This window comes from Anomaloglossus baeobatrachus, chromosome 1 (genome assembly GCF_048569485.1).
Source record: "Anomaloglossus baeobatrachus isolate aAnoBae1 chromosome 1, aAnoBae1.hap1, whole genome shotgun sequence".
Lineage (NCBI taxonomy): Eukaryota > Metazoa > Chordata > Amphibia > Anura > Aromobatidae > Anomaloglossus > Anomaloglossus baeobatrachus.
This window is the reverse complement of record NC_134353.1, coordinates 260,000,214-260,024,015: the sequence shown is the minus strand read 5'-3', so window position 1 is coordinate 260,024,015 and position 23,802 is coordinate 260,000,214. Positions and strand designations below refer to the sequence as shown.

Below are 23,802 nucleotides of genomic sequence, written 5' to 3'. Positions count from 1 at the left end.
ATATGTGAGGTCAAAAGTAGAGTTTTAATAGTATTATCGCGCGCCTCTCTACCTCGGACAAATCCAGTTTGGACAGTATGGATTGTGTGAGGTCATTTTAAGTGTTAAAGGGGTTATTCATCAATGGACATTTATGAACTATCCGAAGTATAGTTAAGAAATGCTCCGCTGGACGCCTCCACAATGAGATCCCGATAATCACTAGACTGGGGATCCCAAGCCCTCATTGCATGGATGCAGTAAAGTGGAACATGAATGCAGGAGCGATTGGGCATGTGGGGTGAAGCTTTATTTAAAAGTCTATGTGACTACTGGAGAGAGCAGAAGCTAAGCTATTTTCTGTCTGCTCTATAGAATAAAGAGGTAGACATGCAACTATATATTAAATATAGACAGAATTTTCCGTTACTGCATCACTTACCTATGGGAGGTGGACTGACGAGATGTGTTGATTTGTTTAGAACTAGCTGGAAGTCATTCTTTAGTAAGACATTCATCAGTGTTGAAGAGGAGAACTTTGTTCCATCTATGGAAGAAGGATGATGCAATATTTATGTGTAGTCACAATCTAAAAAAAAAAACAAAACCTTAAAGAGGTTTTTCCAGAAACAAAGTTATTTTTTAAGTTGATTTAAATCAATAGATCTTGGAATGATCATTTCCATAAATGGAGGTTTTAAAAAAAAAAAAAAAAAAAATTCTGAGCTGTGCTGAGATAATCTTATATATGTGCCCCTGCTATGTGCTGTGTAATGGCCGTGTCTGACCGTACAGGGACATGGTCTGATTATACCTAGAGTTGAGAGAGTACCTAACTATTCATACTCGCTATACTCATAACGTGTACTGTCTAATACTCGCGTATTCATTCCGAATAGCGTGTACAATGCAAGTCAGTGGGGAAAACTCGCAAAGTAAATGAGTAACCTGAATACGGCACTTTTTGCTACTCGCACGAATAGTACAGCATTCAGGTTACTCATTACATTGCAAGTTTTTCCCTATTGACTTGCATTACACACGCTATTTGGAATGAATACGTGAGTATTAGACAGTATAGCAAGTACAAATAGTTAGGTACTTGCTCAACTCTAATCATACCACATCTCCTGGGTCGTGGAGGAAGTTAAAAAAAAAAAAAAAGAAGAAGAGTATACATGCAGGACAGCACAGGATCACAGCTGGTTCTTCTTGGGAGGTAAAGCCACTTCCCTGCCTGTTTTAAAAAAATGTTTTACCTCAAGGAACGAATTACCATACTTTTTGTTTTATAAGACGCATCGGATTATAAGTCACACTCCATATTCAGAGAAAGAAAAAAGGTACAAGGAAAATAAAAAATTGGGGAAGAAAATGGGGTCTGTCTCATAATCCGGTTGTATATTACCAGGGGGTGTGCGGCAGCGGGATCACAGAACGCAGGGGCGGTCCTGGAGAGGAGTAAGGCAATGCGGCAAGTGTCCTGGCAATGCAGGAGCCATCCCGGTGAAGCGGCATGTGCGTAAATTATGCACTTGGCTCAATGATGAGCAGAGATCTCATCTTCACACACGCCACCTCCGGGCGCCATTTTGCTTAAGTCCGCTGCTGGGAAATCAATGGGCCAGAGGCGGGGAGTGCGCAGATGAGATCACAACTTGTCATTGACCCAAGAGGTAAAGCTGTGTATGCGCCGACTCTGTGCACCATTTTTGAAGACCGCACTGCCAACATTTACAGTCACTGGGGATGGCTCCTGCCTCGCAATGTCCGTTGCTTTGCCGGGATGGCACCTGATGCACGACCCGCTCCTGCCTCACAATGCCAGCTGTCCCGCCTTGTTAGCCATCAGCTATGTGAGCTATCTCTCCCATACACCGAACCGCCTAGAACTTACGTTTTTTTTATTTAAGGGCAACTGCCAGACATGTTTGGCAGCTTATCAGAGGGTGAAGAAGAGGACTGTCTATCTGAAATCAAACATGCTGAATTCTTATCTCACCGCCAAACATTTGTATGATGCCCCTATATACATCATACTGTCTGTTGAACCTGTCATTATCAATGGGTTCAGCTGATCAACATTAATCTAACATGTATAGGGGGTTTTACACTTCAACATGTCACACATTAGAAAACCATCAATAGTGATGTCTGGCAAGGCAAAGGTTCCTCCTCCCGCACATCACTAACACCTGCAGATACACACTGGACTCAGACGAGCATGCATATGTATGGGGGGTAGGCAAGGGGCAAAGCTATTTAAGGTGCATGGCATCTATTAAGTATTTGTATAACTTCTATTGTAAAAACTAAGCTTTTGTTCCCTTTTTACTATTCTTTTTCATTAAGCAATAGTATGAAAGTAAGAATGGGACAAACAAGCAGTATTAAGGTCATCCTGACGCTCAGCAGTAGTGATGCTTGATAGTAATCAGTACCATCAAGAGGAACAAGGGAGGAGAGAGAATCCAGCACCGATGTAGTAACAATATTTTCTTTATTCAAAATTCATAAAATGAAAAATCTGACCAAGTGCAGAGTATAAATACGATTAACGCGTTTCGGAGAAGAACAGACTCCTTATTGATAAGCAATATAATCAGAATGAGTAGCCACGGTGATATATATACCTATACGCCCGTCATCTGAGCCGGATCTATATACATAATCCACAAAATAGTGCTTACTTTATATACAACAAAAAAACAATACATTACAAGAGTAATAAAAATACAAACATGCAGGAATATAAAAACAATGTTAGATAAACCACATTTTCATTGTAATATATACCGTATATACTGGCGTATAAGACGACTTTTTACCCCCTTAAAATAATGGCTACAGTGGGGGGTCGTCTTATACGCCGGATATACGGGGGGGGGGGTATATATATATATATGTACACTGCAGCGTCCAGGGGAGGTGGGGGCACTGTGCTGGGAGCAGGTGAACACTGCTGCGGCAGCCTTTGATCTCCAGCACCTGCTCATATAATATGCACAGCCGCTGTCCATCTCCAATGGTGCTGAAATCGCACGCAGTGAGGGGCTGGGGCAGCGGTGCATATTATATGAGCCTGCGTCCCAGTGTGATCGCACATGCCCACCCCTGTGTTAGATTTGGCCCCCAGGCTGCTGCTCATTCTAAAATAAAAAAGCTTTACTTACCCCTGCAGCGTTTCTCCCCGTGTCCCTGCTTCCACTGTGATCAGGCAGGCAGAGAGCTCAGCCTGCTGTGCCGATCACATGACCGCACTGAGAACCAGGAAGTGGAAGAACAGAAGCACGGAGCCAGACAGGAGGGAGCTCAGCGCTGGAGGAGGTAAGGAAAGAGGGTTTTATTTTACTTTGGGCAGCAGCCTAGGGGCCATATCTGACACAGGGGGACTTGTGCGATCTATAGGGGCCATGGGCAGCACTATGGGGGCGATATCTGACACAGGGGGACTTGTGCGATCTATATAGGGGCCATGGGCAGCACTATGGGGGCGATATCTAACACAGGGGGACTTGTGCGATCTATAGGGACCATGGGCAGCACTATGGGGGCGATATCTAACACAGGGGGACTTGTGCGATCTATAGGGGCCATGGGCAGCAGCATGGGGGCGTTATCTAACACGGGAACGTGTACAATCCATAGGGGACCATAGGCAGCACAGGAGAACGTGTGCCATCACAAGGGGGCTATATTCAATATAAGGGGGCCATATCCAGATTAAGGGGGCTAAGTTTAGGATGGGGGGCTATGAGGGACATATACCCTATATGATTTGTTAGAGGGACACTGGCATTATAAGATGGACCCCATTTAACATTAAAAAAAAACAAATTCTCTTTTCCTTCACCAAATTTGGGGGTGCGTCTTATAATCAGGTGCGTCTTATAAAGCGAAAAATACGGTATATATCATACAGCAGGGGTCGGGAACCTATGGCTCGCGAGCCAGATATGGCTCTTTTGATGGCCGTATCTGGCTCGCAGACAGGGCTCCTACCTGTCTATGGGCAAATGCCGGGGCCCTGGAGAGCCGGGGGGGCCCAATCGGCCTCGTCAGTTCTCCTGTCCCTTGGCCGGGGCCCACTCGCCTTTATAGTTCTGCTGCCCCCGGCCGAGTTCCGGGGACCACAGTCCTCGGCAGCAATCTGCGGCGCCGTCACTTTAAGGCGCGCAGACATCCTGTTTTGAATTTCATCTGTGGGCGGAGCTACCGCCTTCTCAGTCCCACAGATGAAGGAGGCGAGCTTCTGTCCGGCGCTGTGTGGGCCCCCTCTCCACCGTGACCTAATCGGGTAAGTGCCTTCCCCGCCTCCCCATTATGGGCCCCGGTGAGCTGCTTCTAACCCCCCAGATGTATGCCCTGCCAATCCCCCCCCCGCCGATGCCGCGGGTGCTGTACCCGCCGAGCCGCGGGTGCAGGCCCCACAGAGCAGCAGAGTTGTGTGTATTTGTCTGTATGTAGCAGAGTTGTATGTGTTTGTCTGTATGTAGCAGAGTTGTATGTGTTTGTCTGTATGTAGCAGAGTTGTATGTGTTTGTCTGTATGTAGCAGAGTTGTATGTGTTTGTCTGTATGTAGCAGAGTTGTATGTGTTTGTCTGTGTTTGTCTGTATGTAGCAGAGTTGTATGTGTTTGTCTGTATGTAGCAGAGTTGTATGTGTTTGTCTGTATGTAGCAGAGTTGTGTGTGTTTGTCTGTATGTAGCAGAGTTGTGTGTTTGTCTGTATGTAGCAGAGTTGTATGTGTTTGTCTGTATGTAGCAGAGTTGTGTGTGTTTGTCTGTATGTAGCAGAGTTGTGTGTGTTTGTCTGTTTGTAGCAGAGTTGTGTGTGTCTGTTTGTAGCAGAGTGTAGTACCATTGTTTCAGTCCAGTTGTGGCTTTATACAGCAGGGAGGAGCATTCCTTGCTGTACTAAGTGAACATTGGAGCGATTGATCTGTCAATGGCCCTTTAAAAACATATTGTACGGCTCTCGCGGAATTAAAATTAACATGTTGCAATCAAAGCAGACTTTTTTTCATTTGGGAGCGGGGTAGTCTTATACAGTGAGTATATCCCAAATTCTATATTTTTAGGGCAGAAGTTGGGGGTCGTCTTATACGCCCAGTCGTCTTATACGCCGGCATATACGGTACGTAATAGATCATAGCATTGATTTAATTCCACTAAATAACATGCATACGGCTTAGAGGTCCAAAGTGCTTGCTTTAACCCCTTCAGCCCCCGGGCACTTTCCGTTTTTGCGTTTTTGTTTTTTGCTCCCCTTCTTCCGAGAGCCGTAACTTTTTTATTTTTCCGTCAATCTTGCCATATGAGGGCTTGTTGTTTTTTGCGGGATGTGTTGTACTTTTAAATGAAACCATAAGTTTTACCATATAGTGTACTGGAAAAAGGCAAAAAAATTCCAAGTGCGGAAAAATTGCAAAAAAAGTGTGATCGTACAATAGTTTTTGGGATATTTTATTCACTGTGTTCACTATATGGTAAAACTGATGTATCTATGTGATGTCTGAGGTCAGTGCGAGTTTGTAGACACCAAACATGTATAGGTTTACTTGTATCTAAGGGGTTAAAAAAAATTCACAAGCCTGTCCAAAAAAAGTGGCGCACGTTTTGCGCCATTTTACAAAACCCATAGCGTTCTCATTTTTCGGGATCTGAGACTCAGTGACTGCTTATTTTTTGCGTCTCGACCTGACGTTTTTAACGGTACCATTTTTGTGCAGATGCTACGTTTTGATCGCCTGTTATTGCATTTTGCGCAAAATTTGCGGCGACTAAAAAACGTAATTTTGGCGTTTGGATTTTTTTTGACGCTACGCCATTTAATGATCAAATTGATTTTATATTTTGATAGATCGGGCATTTCTGAACGCGGCGATACCAAATATGTGTATATTTTTTATTTTTTTAACCCTTTAATTTTCAATGGGGTAAAAGGGGGGTGATTGAACTTTTAGTTTTTTTTATTTTTTAAAACTTTTTTTTTACTTTTTTTTATTTTACTAGTCCCCCTAGGGGGCTATAGCGATCAGCAATCCGATCGCTCTTATCTATCTGCTGATCACAGCTATACAGCTGTAAACAGCAGATACAGTCACTTCCCGTTTCACCCTGCTCCGAGCCGAGGGAAAACGAAAGTGAAACTTCGTAGCAGCAGGCGTCATCACAAGACCCTGTGCTACGATGGCAACCACCGAAAGTCACGTGATCATGTCACGTGACTTCCGGTGGGGGCGGGGTAAGTAACTGTCATGGCGGCGCCATATACATATCGCTGCCAGATTTTGGCAGCGAAATGTAAGGGGTTAATGGCCGCGGGTGGAAGCGATTCCACCCGCGGCTAGCAGGCACACATATCAGCTGTTGAAAACAGCTGATATGTGCGCGGAGGGGGCGGGGATTAACGGCACTTGATCCATGACATACCCAGTACGTCATGGGTCGTTAAGGGGTTAAGGCAGATTTCTACCAGTCTCCCTCTCCAGAAGGTCCATTAACCCTCTCCATACCTTGGTAATTATAAGAAAAGAACAAATCCCCCATTAAATAAAATCTTACAATTATGTAATCTTAGAATGTGGCTATTTTTTCACCAAGTTCCCTCTTAGATATGCTACATAGAGTGCAATCCAATTCATACACATGGCAGGTCCAGTTGTAAAAAGCGCATGATCACTTTTTTTTTTTCTCCGGAGTTTTTTTATAGGAGGATTTATTAAGAGGGACTTCTGTGTTCTGCTCGCTGCTACAATCTGTGCTCTATTAATATCCCTATGATTATAACCTCGTGCCCGTAATCTGTTATACATACAAGTACTTACCCGTTGAAAAGCCTCAAGATCTGAAGCTGATCTTCGTGCCCTTATAAGTTCACCAAGTGGCAGATTTTTTACAACATGTAAGGGATGGCAGCTGTCCGTCCTTAGTAAAGTATTTCCACTGGAAAAACATATAAATTGCAGTACTGACCATGTGGTCTATATGGCATCTTGTTTGAGCTGCCATGTTTATTATATAGGCTGCACTACACGCAGTATAAAAAAAAGACTTGGCGAACATATATCAGCAGCCACATCTGACCCCCCAAAAAAAAAAAAAAAAAAAAAAAAAACCGCACAATCTCAGGTTTATCAAAACATTTCAGGGAGGTGCATGGCGGCGATGTGAGGTTCAAGGGATTGAAAGGGTTAATAGACCCTATAGGAGGAGGAGGAGATTGGCAGAAACTTCTTTTTTCAAGGCAAGCATTTTAGATCCTTAAGTTGAATGCACGCTACCCTGGAGGACTTAATTACCGCTCTGATTTATTGTATATCTATTGAGTGGTAGGGTCCTTTTTCTAATATACTATAATTATGGAGAAATTATTAGTTTAGATCTTAGCATATAATGGGATATGGGAATTTTCCCCCCTTTCCCTTTCATTAATTTCCACATAAAATACATAAAATTTACATAAATTTATAAAAAACAATAATAAAAATTAATAAAATTACATATTCTATAAAATAAGATGGGGAGGAAGAGATTTATTAGTGGTACATCACCTCATCTACCCCCTCCCCCCTCTCCGATATAATTATAATATATATTGAGATATGATCTATTTGTTCCCCCTGTTTGTGATAAAGGTTAGTTGTGGTCAGAGATAAATTAAATGACAATATAATATTAAAAAATGTTTGGGGATTTTTTCCCCTTATGAGTTTCTTTCTTGGATCTATATACTGTACAATATATATATATATATATATATATATATATATATATATATATATATATATATATATATATATATATATAAATATACATGTGTATGAATTGGATTGCACTTTCTGTAGTATATCTAAGAGGGAACTTGGTGAAAAAATAGCCACATTCTAAGATTACATAATTGTAAGATTTTATTTCATGGGGGATTTGTTCTTTTCTTATAATTACCAAGGTATGGAGAGGGTTAATGGACCTTCTGGAGAGGGAGACTGGTAGAAATCTGCCTTAAAGCAAGCACTTTGGACCTCTAAGCCGTATGCATGTTATTTAGTGGAATTAAATCAATGCTATGATCTATTACGTATATATTACAATGAAAATGTGGTTTATCTAACATTGTTTTTATATTCCTGCATGTTTGTATTTTTATTACTCTTGTAATGTATTGTTTTTTTGTTGTATATAAAGTAAGCACTATTTTGTGGATTATGTATATAGATCCGGCTCAGATGAGGAGCGTATAGGTATATATATCACCGTGGCTACTCATTCTGATTATATTGCTTATGAATAAGGAGTCTGTTCTTCTCCGAAATGCGTTAAGTGTATGTATACTCTGCACTTGGTCAGGTTTTCCATTTTATGAATTTTGAAAAAAGAAAATATTTTTACTACGTCGGTGCTGGATCTTCTCGCCTCCCCTCCTCCTCTTGATGGTACTGATTACTCAGCTGTGGAAGCCAAACCACTTGTTCCTTGCACTGGACCAGAGGCTGGAGATACCTGCGCTAGAGTGGTGAGCTGAACATATATTTATTGATGCTTCATAGTACTGTATTACAAGAAACCATAACTTTTTTTTTTTTTTTTTTTACGCACATATGAAAAATGCTCTATACTGCATCTATCTGCTGTAGCTAACAGATTTTGAAGGATCATGAGAGGAGGACGCCCTCTTTCTGTCCATCAGCCCCTAAGGACATATGGTTTCTTTTCAAGTTACAGGACCCCTTCAAACAACAGGAATGGTATTAATTAGAACAGGACGTTATTAAATGTGCCTCAGATGACATCCTATTCCCTATTCCGTCACCTGACCACTGCTGACAATCACCAGCCTCAGCAGTCAGGGTGTCATTGTTTCCTGTCCCGGCAAAGACCATTAGAAAGGCTTGCACTGGAGCCAGTGCAGTTCCCAGTACAGGTGAGTATACCTCATTTTACTGTTTTACAACTATCCAAGCTATTTGGAAAAAATCATTCAGTCAGACGTCGTCTGTGTAGGATGCATTTCTTTATCAGGTAAATGTTTTAAAGTGTAGGAACTTTGTGACTAAGATTGCTAAACAGTAAAATGGTGTGAACAGTAAACAGTAAAGTGTGCTGGTGTGAATGAAACTGAAAAAAGTTCAGAAAAAGTATCTTCACACAACACAGCAGAGCAGATGTCAAAGATGCATCACAGTACAGATTGCATTTATCCAAAGCAGTTTGGAAAAATAAAATGAAAGTTGAGCTCTGATTGGCTGCCATGAGACCGTTTTGATAAATGTATGTGATGTTCATTTTTTTATTTTAGAGAAGAGAATGAAACACTCCATGACTCCAGCTAGTAAGTACCTGTGCACTGGAAGCCCCCAGCCCACAATGTATTTTTTTTTCTGGCTCCCAGGCAGATAACTGAGCCAGTGTGCTTGGATTGCCATCCTCATTTTTCCAGCTGGACCTTTAAATTTGAAGTAAAGTGTGCGCACACAGCGTCCACTAAAGAACACTGCCAATGCGCACGGAATACTAGATTACATCTGACACATTCTTTATGGACGGAAATACTCTGCTCTCCTGTTCCAGTCCTGCCTATGAGATGTATGCTGTAGTCTTGCTCTCTTTTGTGATGTGTGTACACCAGTCTCAGTGTCTCCTATGTAATGTATATACAACAGTTTTAGTGTCTCCAATGGGATTTACAGTCCCTGACAAAAGTTATGTCGCTTATCCATGTTAGGTAAATAAAAGCTTATAACCTGACTTTAAATTCATCCATTGGTTTTATAAATTACTCTTTTGAAGGCTGAAACCCTCCCAAATTTATGAAAATAAAGTTGCTGCAAAGCTGAAATATTGATCATTTAATGAACACAAAAGGTCAGATTTTGGCAAGACAAAAGTTTTGTCGCCTTGTCATATAATGCACCCAATCCTAGTTTACATCCTCACCTGTGCTCACTAAATGATCGGTTAATTAGTGGCTGTATATAAAAAAAAAACAAAAAAAAAAACAGCACCCCAGACCTTCAGTTGAACTGCAACTTGACTTCTGACAACATGCCAAAAATCTACCCTGCGACCAAAGTCTTGATTATTAAGAGGCTGAAGAACAGATCCACTGCAGAGGTGGCTGGCACCTTTAATGTGTCTCAGTGTCAAGTACAAAAAATTAAAAAAAGATTTGAAGAGACTGGAGATGTTTTTGACAAGCCCAGGTCCAGCAGACCGCGCGAAACAACTGCTCAGGAGGAACGTTTTTTGGTTAGAAAATCCAAAGCCAGCCCCTCTTCCACTGCAGCAAAGATCCAAAAGGCCTGGTCACTTCAAGTCCCTGTGTCAACTAGAACAGTTTGTAGGATTCTGTCTCGAAATGGCCTCCATGGTCAAATCAGTGTCCAGAAGCCAGCACTAAACAAAAAGCAATTAAAAAAACGTGTGACATTTCCCAAGTCCCACAGCCTGCTGAAGAGATGAACGCTGGAAAAGTGGCAGAAGGTGGATTTCTCTGATGAATCTTCAGTTGAATTATACCACATCCGCCACAAATACTGCAGGAGATCCACTGGATCCAGAAAACTGTTAAGTTTGGTGGTGGAAAGATCATGGTCCAGGGTTGCATTCAGTATGGGGGTGTGCGAACCGTTTGCAAAATGGAAGGCAATATCAATAGCCTACAATATCAAGAAGTATTAGCTACCTCTTACATTCCCACTCATAAAAGTGGTCAAATTCTGCAGCAGGATGGTGCTCCATCTCATACATCCATCTCTACAACAAAGTTCCTCCTGGCAAAGAAGATCAAGGTGCTCAAGGACTGGCCAGCCCAGTCACCAGACATGATATTCATTGAGCATGTTTGGGGTAGGATGAAAGAGGAAGCTTGGAAGACAAAACCAAAGAATCGAGATTAACTCCTCTGGGAGGCATGTAAGACTGCATTCTTTGCTATTCCTGATGACTTCATCAATAAATTGTATGAATCATTGTTGAACCGCATGGATGCAGTCCTTCAAGCTCATGGAAGTCACACAAAATATTAAATAGATCTCTAATCGCACCACAACTTCATTCACCAATGTTATGCAACATATCTTTGTATTAGAAGTTAACTATTTGTTTGAATTTCACATTACTTTCTGTGGACGACAAAACTTTGTCTTCCCAAAATCTGACCTGTGTTCATTAAATGATCAATATTTAGCTTTGCAGCAACTTTATTTTCATAACCTAAACCAAATTTGAGAGGGTTTAAGCTTTCAAAAGAGTAATTTATGAAACCAACGGATGAATTTTAAGTAAGGTTATAAGCTTTTATTTACATAACATGGATAAGCGACAGAACTTCTGTCAGCGACTGTATAGCCAGTAGTCTCATTGTCTCCTATGTAATGTATATACAGTGGTTTCAGTGTCTCCTATGTGATGTATAGATAGCAGTCAAAGTATCTCTTATGGAATGTATATACAGCAGTCTTGGTGTTTCCTATGAAATGTATACTGCAGTCCGCCCTCCCACTGCTTGAGTTCTATAAATGCAAAGAATCGACTGCACTCCTGATTGATCTGGAAAAGTAGTTGCAGTAGCAATATTATAAATACCCCCTAACATCATTCGCCTCACCATATAAAAGTGGTTTCACACTTCACATTATGGGTGAGTTAATTAATATATGAACAAATACAGCAGGATAATTTTTAAGTTGATAATTTTGTATGGTCAGCAAAAGATGTTAATATTGTCCAAATGGCCCTTAGCAGATACAAGGTTCCACATTCCCGTTTTAGAGGTTTAAATAATAGTCTTAATGAGGGACTGGAGAATATAAAACATGTTTTGAATCCCCAAATTAACATAACAAAAAAATTAGTTAATACAATGAAAAAAAAAACTATACACTTGGAAAAATCATATTCTAACAATCAAGTCTTTAAAAAGTGGTGACCTGCTGATATGGCAGCGACTTTGTCGATTCCTTGGTCCTCCTTTTGAATGTCCCTTAAGAACTGTCCCACGGTTGTGGTCATGGGCTTGATGGTGAAATGGCAGCGTTCATTTCGAGATGGTAGTGTGAGAGTGACAACAGGGAGTCCATGATTGTACTGAACGGTCACATCTAAAAGACAAATAAAATGGAAAAAAAAAAAAGTTAAAAGGGGGTTGTACACTGCATTTGATATATATGACCTATCTTAAGGATAGGTCATCAATAGCAAATCGGTAGTGGTCCACCAACCGGACCACAACAATATAGCTTATGTGCAATATAGTTCACGTGCACAGTCACTAAATAGTGTATACAATCCAGCCGCAGCCAAAGCTAATTACAACTCATCAGTGTGGGGGTCCTGGGTGTCAGACCCCCCCCCCCCCAGATGTGATATTGATAACCTTTCCTTTTGAACGGTCACCAATATCAATGCAGTGAACATCCCCTGTAAATCTGATAATTCTCAATTAAATAGCTCAGCATAGTGTGTATGTATACATAATCATGTCTCTCACCATGTAGAGGAATTCTGGTGCTATATTCGAGAAAGGGCAAGCTGTATGCCATCACTATACAAAAAAGCTATCACCATCACCCTGGCTTTATACGACTGGTAAATATGCCTACTGACGCTGTATTAAAGGGACATGATGAATCACTGAATATTAAGGTATGGTTATCGTTCAGAATACAGATCACAAAACCAATATAAATAAGACAAAGCTTACAGACTTTTTCCTTTTACATACAAATGATTTTTCTGTCTCATAAAAGTGCATTCATGAACCTTATAAATCTCAACTTTACTGACAGCAATATCCTCTTAAATGCTGGAAGGGATGATATGCCATGATAAGCAAGGGCATTTACATTTTTGTAACATATACCATGTGTAGTATGAATAACTTACCACTAGAGGGCGATTGTGTGCTGTATAAAACTCCCGTGCACAGCTGCAACCTACGTCTCGCATGTCTAGCCTACAAAATAAGAAAAACGGAAATTACTTGCTAGAAAATACAACCGGCATCACTGTGCAAGCAAAGAACATTAGGAGCATTTATCAGACCGCTTTCATATAGCATTGCCATGTTTCTGGTTTGCCAGATGAAGCTGGGTGCTGCATATGAAGTGTAGGGTGCAGGAAACAGTTCACAGTAGGTTCACTTTGTCATTAGCGGTCATGCTAGACTAGGAAAAACTGACTAAAGTTGTGCAGCGATGCAGCGACAAAGACACCGGAAGGCTGCGCACAATATTTTATGTCTATAGACATCTGGTGTAGCATCGGATGCTATAAGCACACACAAAAATATCCGCATAGGAAACAATGGGGTTGGTGTTATCGGTTAACCACCAGAGCTGATTTGGCACAGTGATACATATTAGGCAGATGGCTTTAAAGGCGGGTGACCACAGCATTTTTTTAAAGACTCACAATCTGTCAAATGACTACCACAATAAAAGACATTGGAATGACGCTCCCCTCACAGTGCACAGCGCCAGTGAGCAGCATTTCCCGTTTGCATCATCCATTTCGACGGCTGGGAACATACTGCTCTACCAATCCTCTCTCAATGACTGGCTGCAGCAGGGAGTAGCATCCACGCACGGGACCGCAGCTTTGGATCTGCAGCAGCCATGAGGAGAGTAGTGCTTCTTTTATTTATTAAAACACATTTTTGGTCTTTTTCTTTTCTTCTTACACTATCAAGGCCCCTTCAGTACATGTCATGGGGGGGGTCAGGGTGTGTGGAGCTGAGCAAGCTCCATGCAATACACAGGAAAAGAAAAAGGGGGGTGGGAATGACAAGGTCTCTTTGCCTACATTATGCTTCTGCGTAATTGTACTGACCTGGAGAATCATATTGCCAGCTCAGTTTTACTGTTATAGTGAACGTTGTAAATAAAAAAAAAAAAAAATTAAAACAATTGTGAAATTGCACTTTTTTGCAATCTGAACACATTTGAAACTTTTTCCCGCTTTACAGTCCATCACATGATAAAATGAAAGGTGTCATGTAATAGGTTTTGGTTTTTGAAAGAAAGGGGGGAAAAAGCAAACAAAAAAAAACCCCTAGAGAAAAAGCCAGGTAATGAAGGGGTTAATCTCTTCCTGTTCTTTACAGATGACATTTCAGCAGTCTCATTATCATCATAGACAGGATTACAGTAACAAGTAACACCTCTATACACAAGGAATACCAAGTATCCATCATTCACAATAGATCATGTCCCATCTCTAACCTTTAATGACCTCTGCACCAACTCATTAAATTTGAATATATACAATTTGGGTTACAAGTGCCAAAGTTTCTCCTTTTGGAGAGTGCCAGGTTGAATTAGGGAGGCCATGCAATGTTCCTCCTTGAATTTGAATATGCAAATTACCTCTTCAGAGAGAATCAGGACTCTAGCGCCACCTATTGGAAGTAGCATTCCTAAAAGTCAATATTGACCTTTATAAAGTGCCTTTCGAAATAGGATAAATAACATTTGCTTGTTTTCTTAAATCATGTGGCAAGGTCTTTTTAAAGGGTGAATATTGAGTTTTAGGACTGACACTTCCAATAAGTGGCACTATCCATTGCTGTTAATGTACATATACATTTCCTGAAAAAATAAGTATCATTGGCTAGTTGGAAAATGGCAAGATGTCTATATTTTTTTTTTATATACAGATTGTCATATGAAAAAATAAATACAAAAACCTCATGCAACACATGACAATAGGTGATTTTCTGAAGATACATTTAATTTAAGGGGTTAATGTTATGGCTGATCAGTGTATATTAGTAGTATGTAGTCTGGGTATCTGGTGTAGGATATTGTGTACTGAGATCCATGACACCGCCTTAGTAGAAGTTATATTGTGTGATAGGAACAAAAGAAAAATGTAGTATCAAAGTACTTATAGAGTCCGCTATTAGTCTGGTGACAGCGAAGGTTAAGGAAAATGTATCTCATCATCTTTGATTGATGAAGAGTGAACCTCATGTATTAGAGCTCAAAAAAAGGGGAGGCGGAGAGGCCATCTTTCATTATTCAGTGTGGTGTAAAATTAATGAAATCTGAATTATGACTGGTGGGTTTTGGAAGACAAGGCTACTTTTTCTTACTGACAGTTATGATCCATGAGGTTCTGGAGATTATGGTGAAGGAATATCAAGCAGATGTAACAGCGTCTTATATCATAGAACATACTGCACGCAGCAGAACCTCTCCTCGTCCCTCACTATAAGACATTATATATATATATATATATATATATATATATCTATATATCTATATCTATATCTATATATATATATATATATATATATATATATATATATAGGGTCACATGTAACAAGCCCACATTCATCTGTAATAAGAGTTTCGCTTTACAACATTAGCAATGCCCTGTTCTTTATATACTCCTCGCTCCGATCTGAATAAATGGAACGATGTCAGATATTATCGGTGGAGACCACTTACAGTCCTGGCCAAGTGTTGGCATCCTTGAAATTGTTCCAGAAAATGAAGTATTTCTCCACGAAAATTATTGCAATTACACATGTTTTGTTATACACATTATTTCCTTTCTGTGTACAACACACATACAAAAAAAAAAAAAAAGGCAAAATGGACATAATTTCACTTAAAACGCCTAAAATGCTCAGGACAAAGTTGTTGGCACCCTCAACTTAATATTTGGTTGCACACCCTTTGGAATAAATAACGGCAATCGTTTCCTATAACCATCTTCTTCGACCTCTCACCTGGAATTTAGGCCCACTTTTCTTTTGCGAACTGCTCCATGTCTCATATGTGAATACTGACTTCTCCCAACAGCAATTTTCAGATCTCTCCACAGGTGTTCAATGGGGTTTAGATTCGGACTCATTGCTGCCCACTTTAGGCTATGTGCGCGCTATTTGGTTGCAGAAATTTCTGCACCAAATCTGCATCTCTTGGCAGAAAAAAATGTTTTCAGTGCGTTTTTTTTTCTTTTAAAGTGTTTTTTCAAAGCATTTTCTATGTATTCTGGGGTGGAAAAACGATGCAAAAACGCTGAAAGAATGGACATGCTGTAGATTTATTTCTGCACCAAATATGCAAGGGGGAAAAAAGCAACATGTGCAGAAAACTTCAGGATTCTCATCGACTTTGCATACAGTTTTATGACAAAACTGCACTAAAAAAAAAAAAACATCAAAAAAAGCGATAAAAACAAACACAGTGTGCACACCTCCTAAAACTCTCCAGTGCTTTTTTTTCCATCCATTTCTGGGTGCTTCTTGAAGTATGTTTGGGGTCATTGTCCTGCTGGAAGACCCATGACACAGGACGCAAACCCAGCTTTCTGATACTGGGTGCTACATTGCGATCCAAAATCCTTTGGTAATCTTCAGATTTCATGATGCTTTGCACAGAGTCAAGGAACCCAGGGCCAAAGGCAGCAAATCAAGCCCCCAAAGCATCTTTAAACCTCCACCATGTTTTACTGTAGGTACGGTGTTCTTTTCTTTGTAGGCCTCATTCAGTTTTTGGTAAACCGTAGAATTATGTGCTTTACCAAAAAGCTCTATCTTGGTCTCATCTGTCCACAAGATACTTTCCCAGAAGGATTTTGGCTTATTCACAAACATTTTAGCAAACTGCCTTCTAGCTTTTCCATTTCTCTGTGTCATCAGTGGGGTTCTCCTGGGTCTCCTACATAGCGTTTCATTTCATTCAAATGTCGACACATACACCCAGATGCACCCTGAAGGACAGTTTGAATTTCTTTGGAACTGACTGGGGATGCTTATTCACAATGTTGACTATCCTGCGTGGCAACTTGTCATCATTTTGTTCTCTGCCATCCACGTCGAGGAGATTACCTTCAGTGCCATGGGTTGTACACTTCTTGATTAGGTTATGCATTATGGACAAAGGAACATCAAGATCTCTGGAAACAGACTTGTAACCTTGAAATTGTTGATATTTTTCAACAATTTGGTTCCCAAGTCCTCAGACAGTTCTCTTGTCTTTCTGTTCTCTGGTGATGTAATAAAAACGCCAGAACTGTGCTTTTTTCGACAGCCAAACCACACAAAAATGTAATACCATGTGACAAATACATGCCTGCTTCTTTCTCTGCTTCTTTTTCTGTCAGAATTGAATTCAGTGAATAGTTTCCCATTACTGAGATAGGAGATCGCAATTGCTACTGCCATCTCCTATCTCACTAATGTGGAAGTCTGCACTGCATACAGAATTTACCTCAGAATTGAGAATTTTGATAATGACTGATCAATTCTGCCAGAGAAAAAAGCTAATCTGTCTGATAAGATATATTACAAAGTTGCTTATTTTCATGTGTACGAATGATTTATGAAATAAGAATTAAAATGATGGTTACGCTTTATGCATAAAGGTGGCAGGACTTCACTATTATATGTAAAATCAGGCTTATTAGACGTATACACAGAATTCTGCTCCAGTCCAAATGTTGGTTCTGTGAGTGGAGTATTTTCTGTTCGGCCTACCATGTCCCAGGCATTTGTGTGTAATAGATAAGGTTCTGAACATCAAGCATCTGCTCATTTTTAGTCTCATTACCTGCCCATATTACATTGAGGATTATGGACTAATATTTCTTTAATTAATAGTATTCGAGGTAACAGCGATAATTTACTTAAATTATCTGTACAACCATTGACCTCAGTCAAGATTAGATCTATGGTATTGCACAAACCTGCGGTTGCAGCTGGGTGTGGAGGAAATAAAACAAGGTAGTTAGGTCAATACTGGGGAGAGTGCTGCTGGCAGGCATGGCGGCTGTAGTTCACTCTGCTGACAGAACATGAATCAACCTGGCAATCGATAAGGTTAATTACATACTTTGTTTAGCTACCATAAATCAGCAGACTCCCCCATTGCTGCGCGCTGGGATGATTACAATAGCGACACGCAATTCCAAAAAACATCGCCAACATTTCATTTACAATGTTTACCGTTTAACTCGGTGCAGTCATGAAATACAATACTCCCATACAGAAACCATAAACTAGGGTCGGTCACTGCACATGGTATTTGACGATGGTGTAGAAAGGTTTTCCATATTTAAAGGGAATCTGTCAGTAGGATTTTGTTATGTAATCTGAAGACCGCATACTGTAAGGGTTTACCCAGATTTTAGTGATGCCTTGCATCACACTGAGATGTGGTTTACCTGCAATGTTTGTTTTAGCTTCAGATGATTATAATTTCTGGACTAGGTCAGCTAGTTTGATACACCCCCTGCTGTGATTAGCAGCTCACTTTCTATAGAGATGTACATAAAGAGCCTGGTGTGGGCGGGGGCAGCTTTTCCAACTTTGCTGCATTGCTAAATCTAAAAAAAAAACTGTCAGAACCACACTCAGTAAACTAAGACAGAGGTCCCCAACTCCAGTCCTCAAGGCCCACCAACAGTGCAGGTCTTTGGGATTTCCTTAGTATTGCACAGGTGTTAATGTAATTACCTGCCCAGGTGCTGGTTCCAACAGCAGTGCAATGCTAAGGAAATCCTGAAAACATGCACTGTTGGTGGGCCTTGAGGACTGGAGTTGGGGAACCCTGAACTAAGTGATACGTCATTGGATTCTTGTTCTCTGCCTACATTATGCTTCTCTCAGATCATGTAGTAAAATCCTGCTGATAGATTATTTTAAAAAATAAATTACAGGGGGCGGAGCTAGCCGATGGAGTGTTAAGACACAGAAAGAAGGAGCTCCCACAGACCCACGGCAGAACTCCAATAACACAGGCACTAACCGGGCTCCAGGACGGTAATGGCGCGCAGGAGAGGACGGGCAACGAGCACACAGATCCAGGAGTGAGAAGGTGCTGATATCGGCCGCTTCTTTGGGGCTGCAGCCTCTCAGCCTGACACTGCTGCTCTCTCCAAGATGGCGCCGGCAGATACTGAGACAGGAGATAACACTCAGCAAACATGCAGAGGAGCGACCTCACTGCCCCCACACGTGCTGGCAGCCAGCACAGCTCTAAATGCAGACACATTAAAGCTGGGCACAACAGAGGGGAATACTGATAACCCCTTGCCCCAGACACAACAACGATCTCCAGGGGAGTTACAGGCAGAGCAAGGCTCCAGCCCAATATTACAACAAACTCCAGCAGCTATGGGAAGCAGACCTGCAGCACCCGGAGAGGAGCCTGTAATAAAACCACCACAACAACATACATCACCTAAAGAACAAAGACCCTCCAATTCAAATACCTCCACCAGCAGAAACAAAGGAGACAAGAATAAACCAGACCAGTCACAGGTACAAGAGGAAGATTGGGATTGGAAAGCACATATCAGATCAATTCCAACCAGGCAGGAAATGGACTCTTTGCTGGGGAAACTAAGGGAATCCCACAAGCAGGACATGGCTGCTATACGATCAGAGATCAAACAAATTGGCCAGCGTGTAGCAGCTACAGAAGAGGTGCAGGAACAGATATTTTCCCATATAGAATCACATCAACAAGTCCTATCAGAGCACACAGCCCAGATACAGGACATTTTGACCCATTTAGATGATATCGAAAACCGGCATCGCCGTAATAACTTAAGGATTAGAGGCCTCACAGAGGCAGTGGAACCATCACAGCTGGACGAATGGGCACAAAAATTCTTCACCCGTCTTCTCCAACGTGATCCAGAACAACACACAGAACTGGACCGCATCCACAGATCCCTGGGTCCCAAATCCCCTGACCCGGCCAGACCAAGAGATGTGATATGTCGGGTCCACTTCTATAAAGAAAAGGAGGCCATACTACAAAGATGCAGAGAGAAAGGAGCGGGTACATATAAAGGGACACCCTTGATTGTCCTGCCAGACCTATCAAGGAGAACACTACAACTACGTAAGGCCTTAAGACCACTACTCCAGTCCCTTAAAGATAAAGATATTCCATATCGCTGGGGATATCCTTTCCAACTCCTAGCCAAGAAGAATGGGAAGTCGGCAGTCCTCCGGTCCTTGGGAGATCTTCCTAATTTCTTAGGGACTTTTGAACTGCCTATGATCAGCCTGCCAGATTGGCCAACTCCGGGAGGTCCCACACCCTTACCACCAAGGGAGCAATGGCGACAAGTTCAGAACAGACGAGCTGGAGGATCCCCCCGAGATGTACATCGCTGATAATCGCTGACCATCCAGAGAAAGGAAGGAAACATACTGGAGGAGCCAGGAGGCGAGATACATGTTTATTATATTTGACTGTTTATCTACCTACATATCTATAGAGCATAACTATATCAATGCTTTTTCCCACCTCTCCCATCATACCATCTCCCCCCCCCCCCCCTTTTTTTTTTTTCCTATTCTCTCTCCCCGCTTCCCACCTTCCCACATTCTCCACACTCTCATCACTCTCTAGCACACACCATATTCAACTCTCTTACCCCCTCCCCCCACCTTTTTTTTTCTTTTTTTTTGTCTATTCTCTCTCCCTGTTTCCCACATTCTCCACACTCACATCATTCTCTAGCACACACCATATTCAACTCTCTTACCCCCTCCCCCACTTTTTTTTTTTTCCTGCCCCCCAAATTTTTCCTGCTTCTCCCCACTGGTCCTTTTTCTTCGCATCATTCCCTGCGTTACATAATCCTTCTTTCCCCAGTTGTCTTTCCCCTTCTCCCCTTTTCCCCTTCCACTTCATCTAGATCTGATATTGAGCTCTGGTTTAATTACATTTTTCTAAGTTGGTTGTACCGTGTTCTCCCGGTGCCATATGTTTTATATTTGAAATATATCAAACATTCGGGGGTTGGGAGGAGGGAGGGAAGGAAAAGTTATTGATCATTATTAAATTGCATATGTGGATTGTTATTCATATTTCATGTGGAGGTCTGTCGTGGGGACGGGGGAGCTCTTGAAGTGCCGTAGGCTTCCCCGTACCTCTATTAGGGACGTGGCAGAGTGCCACATTAGACAATAGTCTACTAGTAGATACTCAGGAGCAGTAGGCCATCTAGTCCTACTTAGCTTACTTACCTCTTTTCTTTCTCAACTATCTTATTTCTATTCCTCTCTTCTTCTTTTTCCTTTTCTTTTCTCTCTTTCTATCCCCTTCCCACTCTTTTCTGTGATGTCGCACCTAACCTTTTGCACCTACAATACTAAAGGTTTAAATAAACCTGAAAAGAGGAGTCAAATCTTATATCGTCTACATCGGAAGGGAGTTAAAATAGCTCTATTCCAAGAGACACACTTCATAGCTTCCAATACACCTAAATGTAAAACCAAAAATTACCCGACGTGGTTTCATGGCCAACACCCTAGTCGGAAGGCATGCGGGGTTTCCATTGCCTTCCACAAAACGTTCCAGCCAACAATCCTTGACACACTCATTGACCAGGAGAGACGCTGGTTATTTCTTAAAATATCTTTTTTGAATAACATCTATACCATTGCTAACATCTATTTTCCAAATCAAGACCAGGTATCCTTTGGACTGGAGACTTTGAGGGGGCTGGCGGAGTTTGCGGGTGGCACCTGTATCATCGTGGGAGGAGACTTCAACCTCGTTCTAGACCCGGTCCTGGACTCGTCCTCTGGTAGGTCCGCAATCCCCTCCTCGGCACTACGTAGATTGAAAAGGGAACTGACATCCCTTAAATTAGTTGATCTTTGGAGGGTCCTACATCCCGGAGTCAGAGACTACAGTTTTCATTCCACAGTACACAACAGCTACACCAGATTAGATCACATCTTCATATCCCATGACTTGCTGGACAAATCCCCGGGCTGCTCGATGGATGTCTTCCTTTGGTCGGACCACGCACCAGTGTATGGGGAAATTGGGGTAAGGGACAGAGGGGACACGGGACACACCTGGAGATTTAATGATAATCTACTTAAAAATGAGCAGTGTCTGGAAGATATCCATAAGACCATTGCAAATTTCAAAATAGATCATGCGGCAGATCCTACACCAGACCCGGTCAAATGGGAAGCGTTAAAATGTATGATTCGGGGAGTTTGCATATCGCATGGATCCAGAATTAAAAAAGAAAGTGCAAGAGAACTAAAAGAACTACTGCTGCAGCTAGGCCACAAAGAAACGATAAATAAATCCAGAGCCAGTGATATACTCAAAATAGAAATATCTAACATTCGTCACCAAATATTATCCATACTAGATCGAAAATCGTTGTGTGCCAGGGATAAATTCCGCAGGAATATCTTTGAGTTTGGAGATAAAAGTGGACGATTACTGGCCAGAACCCTACATCCCAGATATGCACAAACTCCAATACTCTCGCTAAACTCACAGACAGGAACTCAGATCCACTCCACCCCTGACATACTAGAAGAATTTAGATTCAAAAAATGCCCTAAGGCAATTGGCAGCGCTTAACCAAAAACCTATATAGTCTCGCAGCTTGGTTCTAATGGTAGAGGAACCCCTTCACTCTACCAATTCATTTAAACACAAAGTAAAGGTTTTTTTAACCAAAAAAACGCAATAAACCAGCGCTAGATGGGTTTTTTCAATTTTATTGATATAAGATTTTTTCTATCCTTGTTTCAAGGCCAAATATTTAATAAGAAACACACTGATTATTAACAGGTCCAAGGACCGCATAAAACACATATAAAAAACAGAGGAATAATGCTTATAAAATTAAATATAATATTATTCCTTTTATAAAACCACCATGCTCCAAGATGATACAATATTCACATTGAATTGGTTTGACTAGTTTAAACAAATTGCCCCGGCCGGTGGCACATGCTCTATTGCTTAAATATTTTTAACCGATGAATTAAGTGAAATACCAAACCACTCGGTTAGTTTGCACGCTTACTTTACACAATGTAAGCATGCAGCGTTGTATTTACTCCCAGACCTTTGGAGAAAAACTAAAACGCAGCGGTTCCAGCTTAATCGGAGGAGAAAAGCCGGTTCAAATACCGCAGACTAAATTCTGCTAAAAAACTCTGCTGACTTACACCGTGGATCAGGGGTGTCATTGTGGATAAATGTTTTAGTTTTTCTCCAAAGGTCTGGGAGTAAATACAACGCTGCATGCTTACATTGTGTAAAGTAAGCGTGCAAACTAACCGAGTGGTTTGGTATTTCACTTAATTCATCGGTTAAAAATATTTAAGCAATAGAGCATGTGCCACCGGCCGGGGCAATTTGTTTAAACTAGTCAAACCAATTCAATGTGAATATTGTATCATCTTGGAGCATGGTGGTTTTATAAAAGGAATAATATTATATTTAATTTTATAAGCATTATTCCTCTGTTTTTTATATGTGTTTTATGCGGTCCTTGGACCTGTTAATAATCAGTGTGTTTCTTATTAAATATTTGGCCTTGAAACAAGGATAGAAAAAAAAATCTTATATCAATAAAATTGAAAAAACCCATCTAGCGCTGGTTTATTGCGTTTTTTTGGTTAAAAAAACCTTTACTTTGTGTTTAGAAGAATTTAGAACCTACTATGCAAAACTTTACAACATCCCAACTCCACATGCCCCATTATCTGACATGAGACACCATAACATCTTAGAATACCTCAATAAATATGCACCAGACCCTCTTGAGGCTACAGAGGCTGAGAGCCTAGAAGAGGATTTCTCAGACACTGAACTAGGCGATGCTATTAAAGCCCTTAAAGTTGGCAAAAGTCCTGGCCCCGACGGGTTTACCCCCCGGTTCTACAAAATATGTGGAGAAGCCTGTAGCTCTATAATGTTGAAAGCCTTTAACTCCATAACAAAAACATGCCAGTTCCCTAAACAGACACTTCAAGCCCGAATAACAGTAATCCCAAAACCTGGCAGAGATCCACTAACTTGCGCC

At 41.2% G+C, this 23,802-nt stretch overlaps 1 protein-coding gene across 1 annotated transcript in view; it reads right to left on the bottom strand.

Moving 5' to 3' along the window:
- MCUB (mitochondrial calcium uniporter dominant negative subunit beta) overlaps positions 1-23,802 on the bottom strand; it is a 152,494-nt gene that overhangs the window by 21,015 nt on the left and 107,677 nt on the right. The window contains exons 2-4 of the mRNA XM_075336466.1: positions 12,868-12,937; positions 11,913-12,083; positions 422-526 (exon numbers count right to left, since the gene is read on the bottom strand). Coding sequence (XP_075192581.1) covers positions 422-526; positions 11,913-12,083; positions 12,868-12,937 — 346 coding nt within the window. The remainder of the gene's footprint in view (positions 1-421; positions 527-11,912; positions 12,084-12,867; positions 12,938-23,802) is intronic.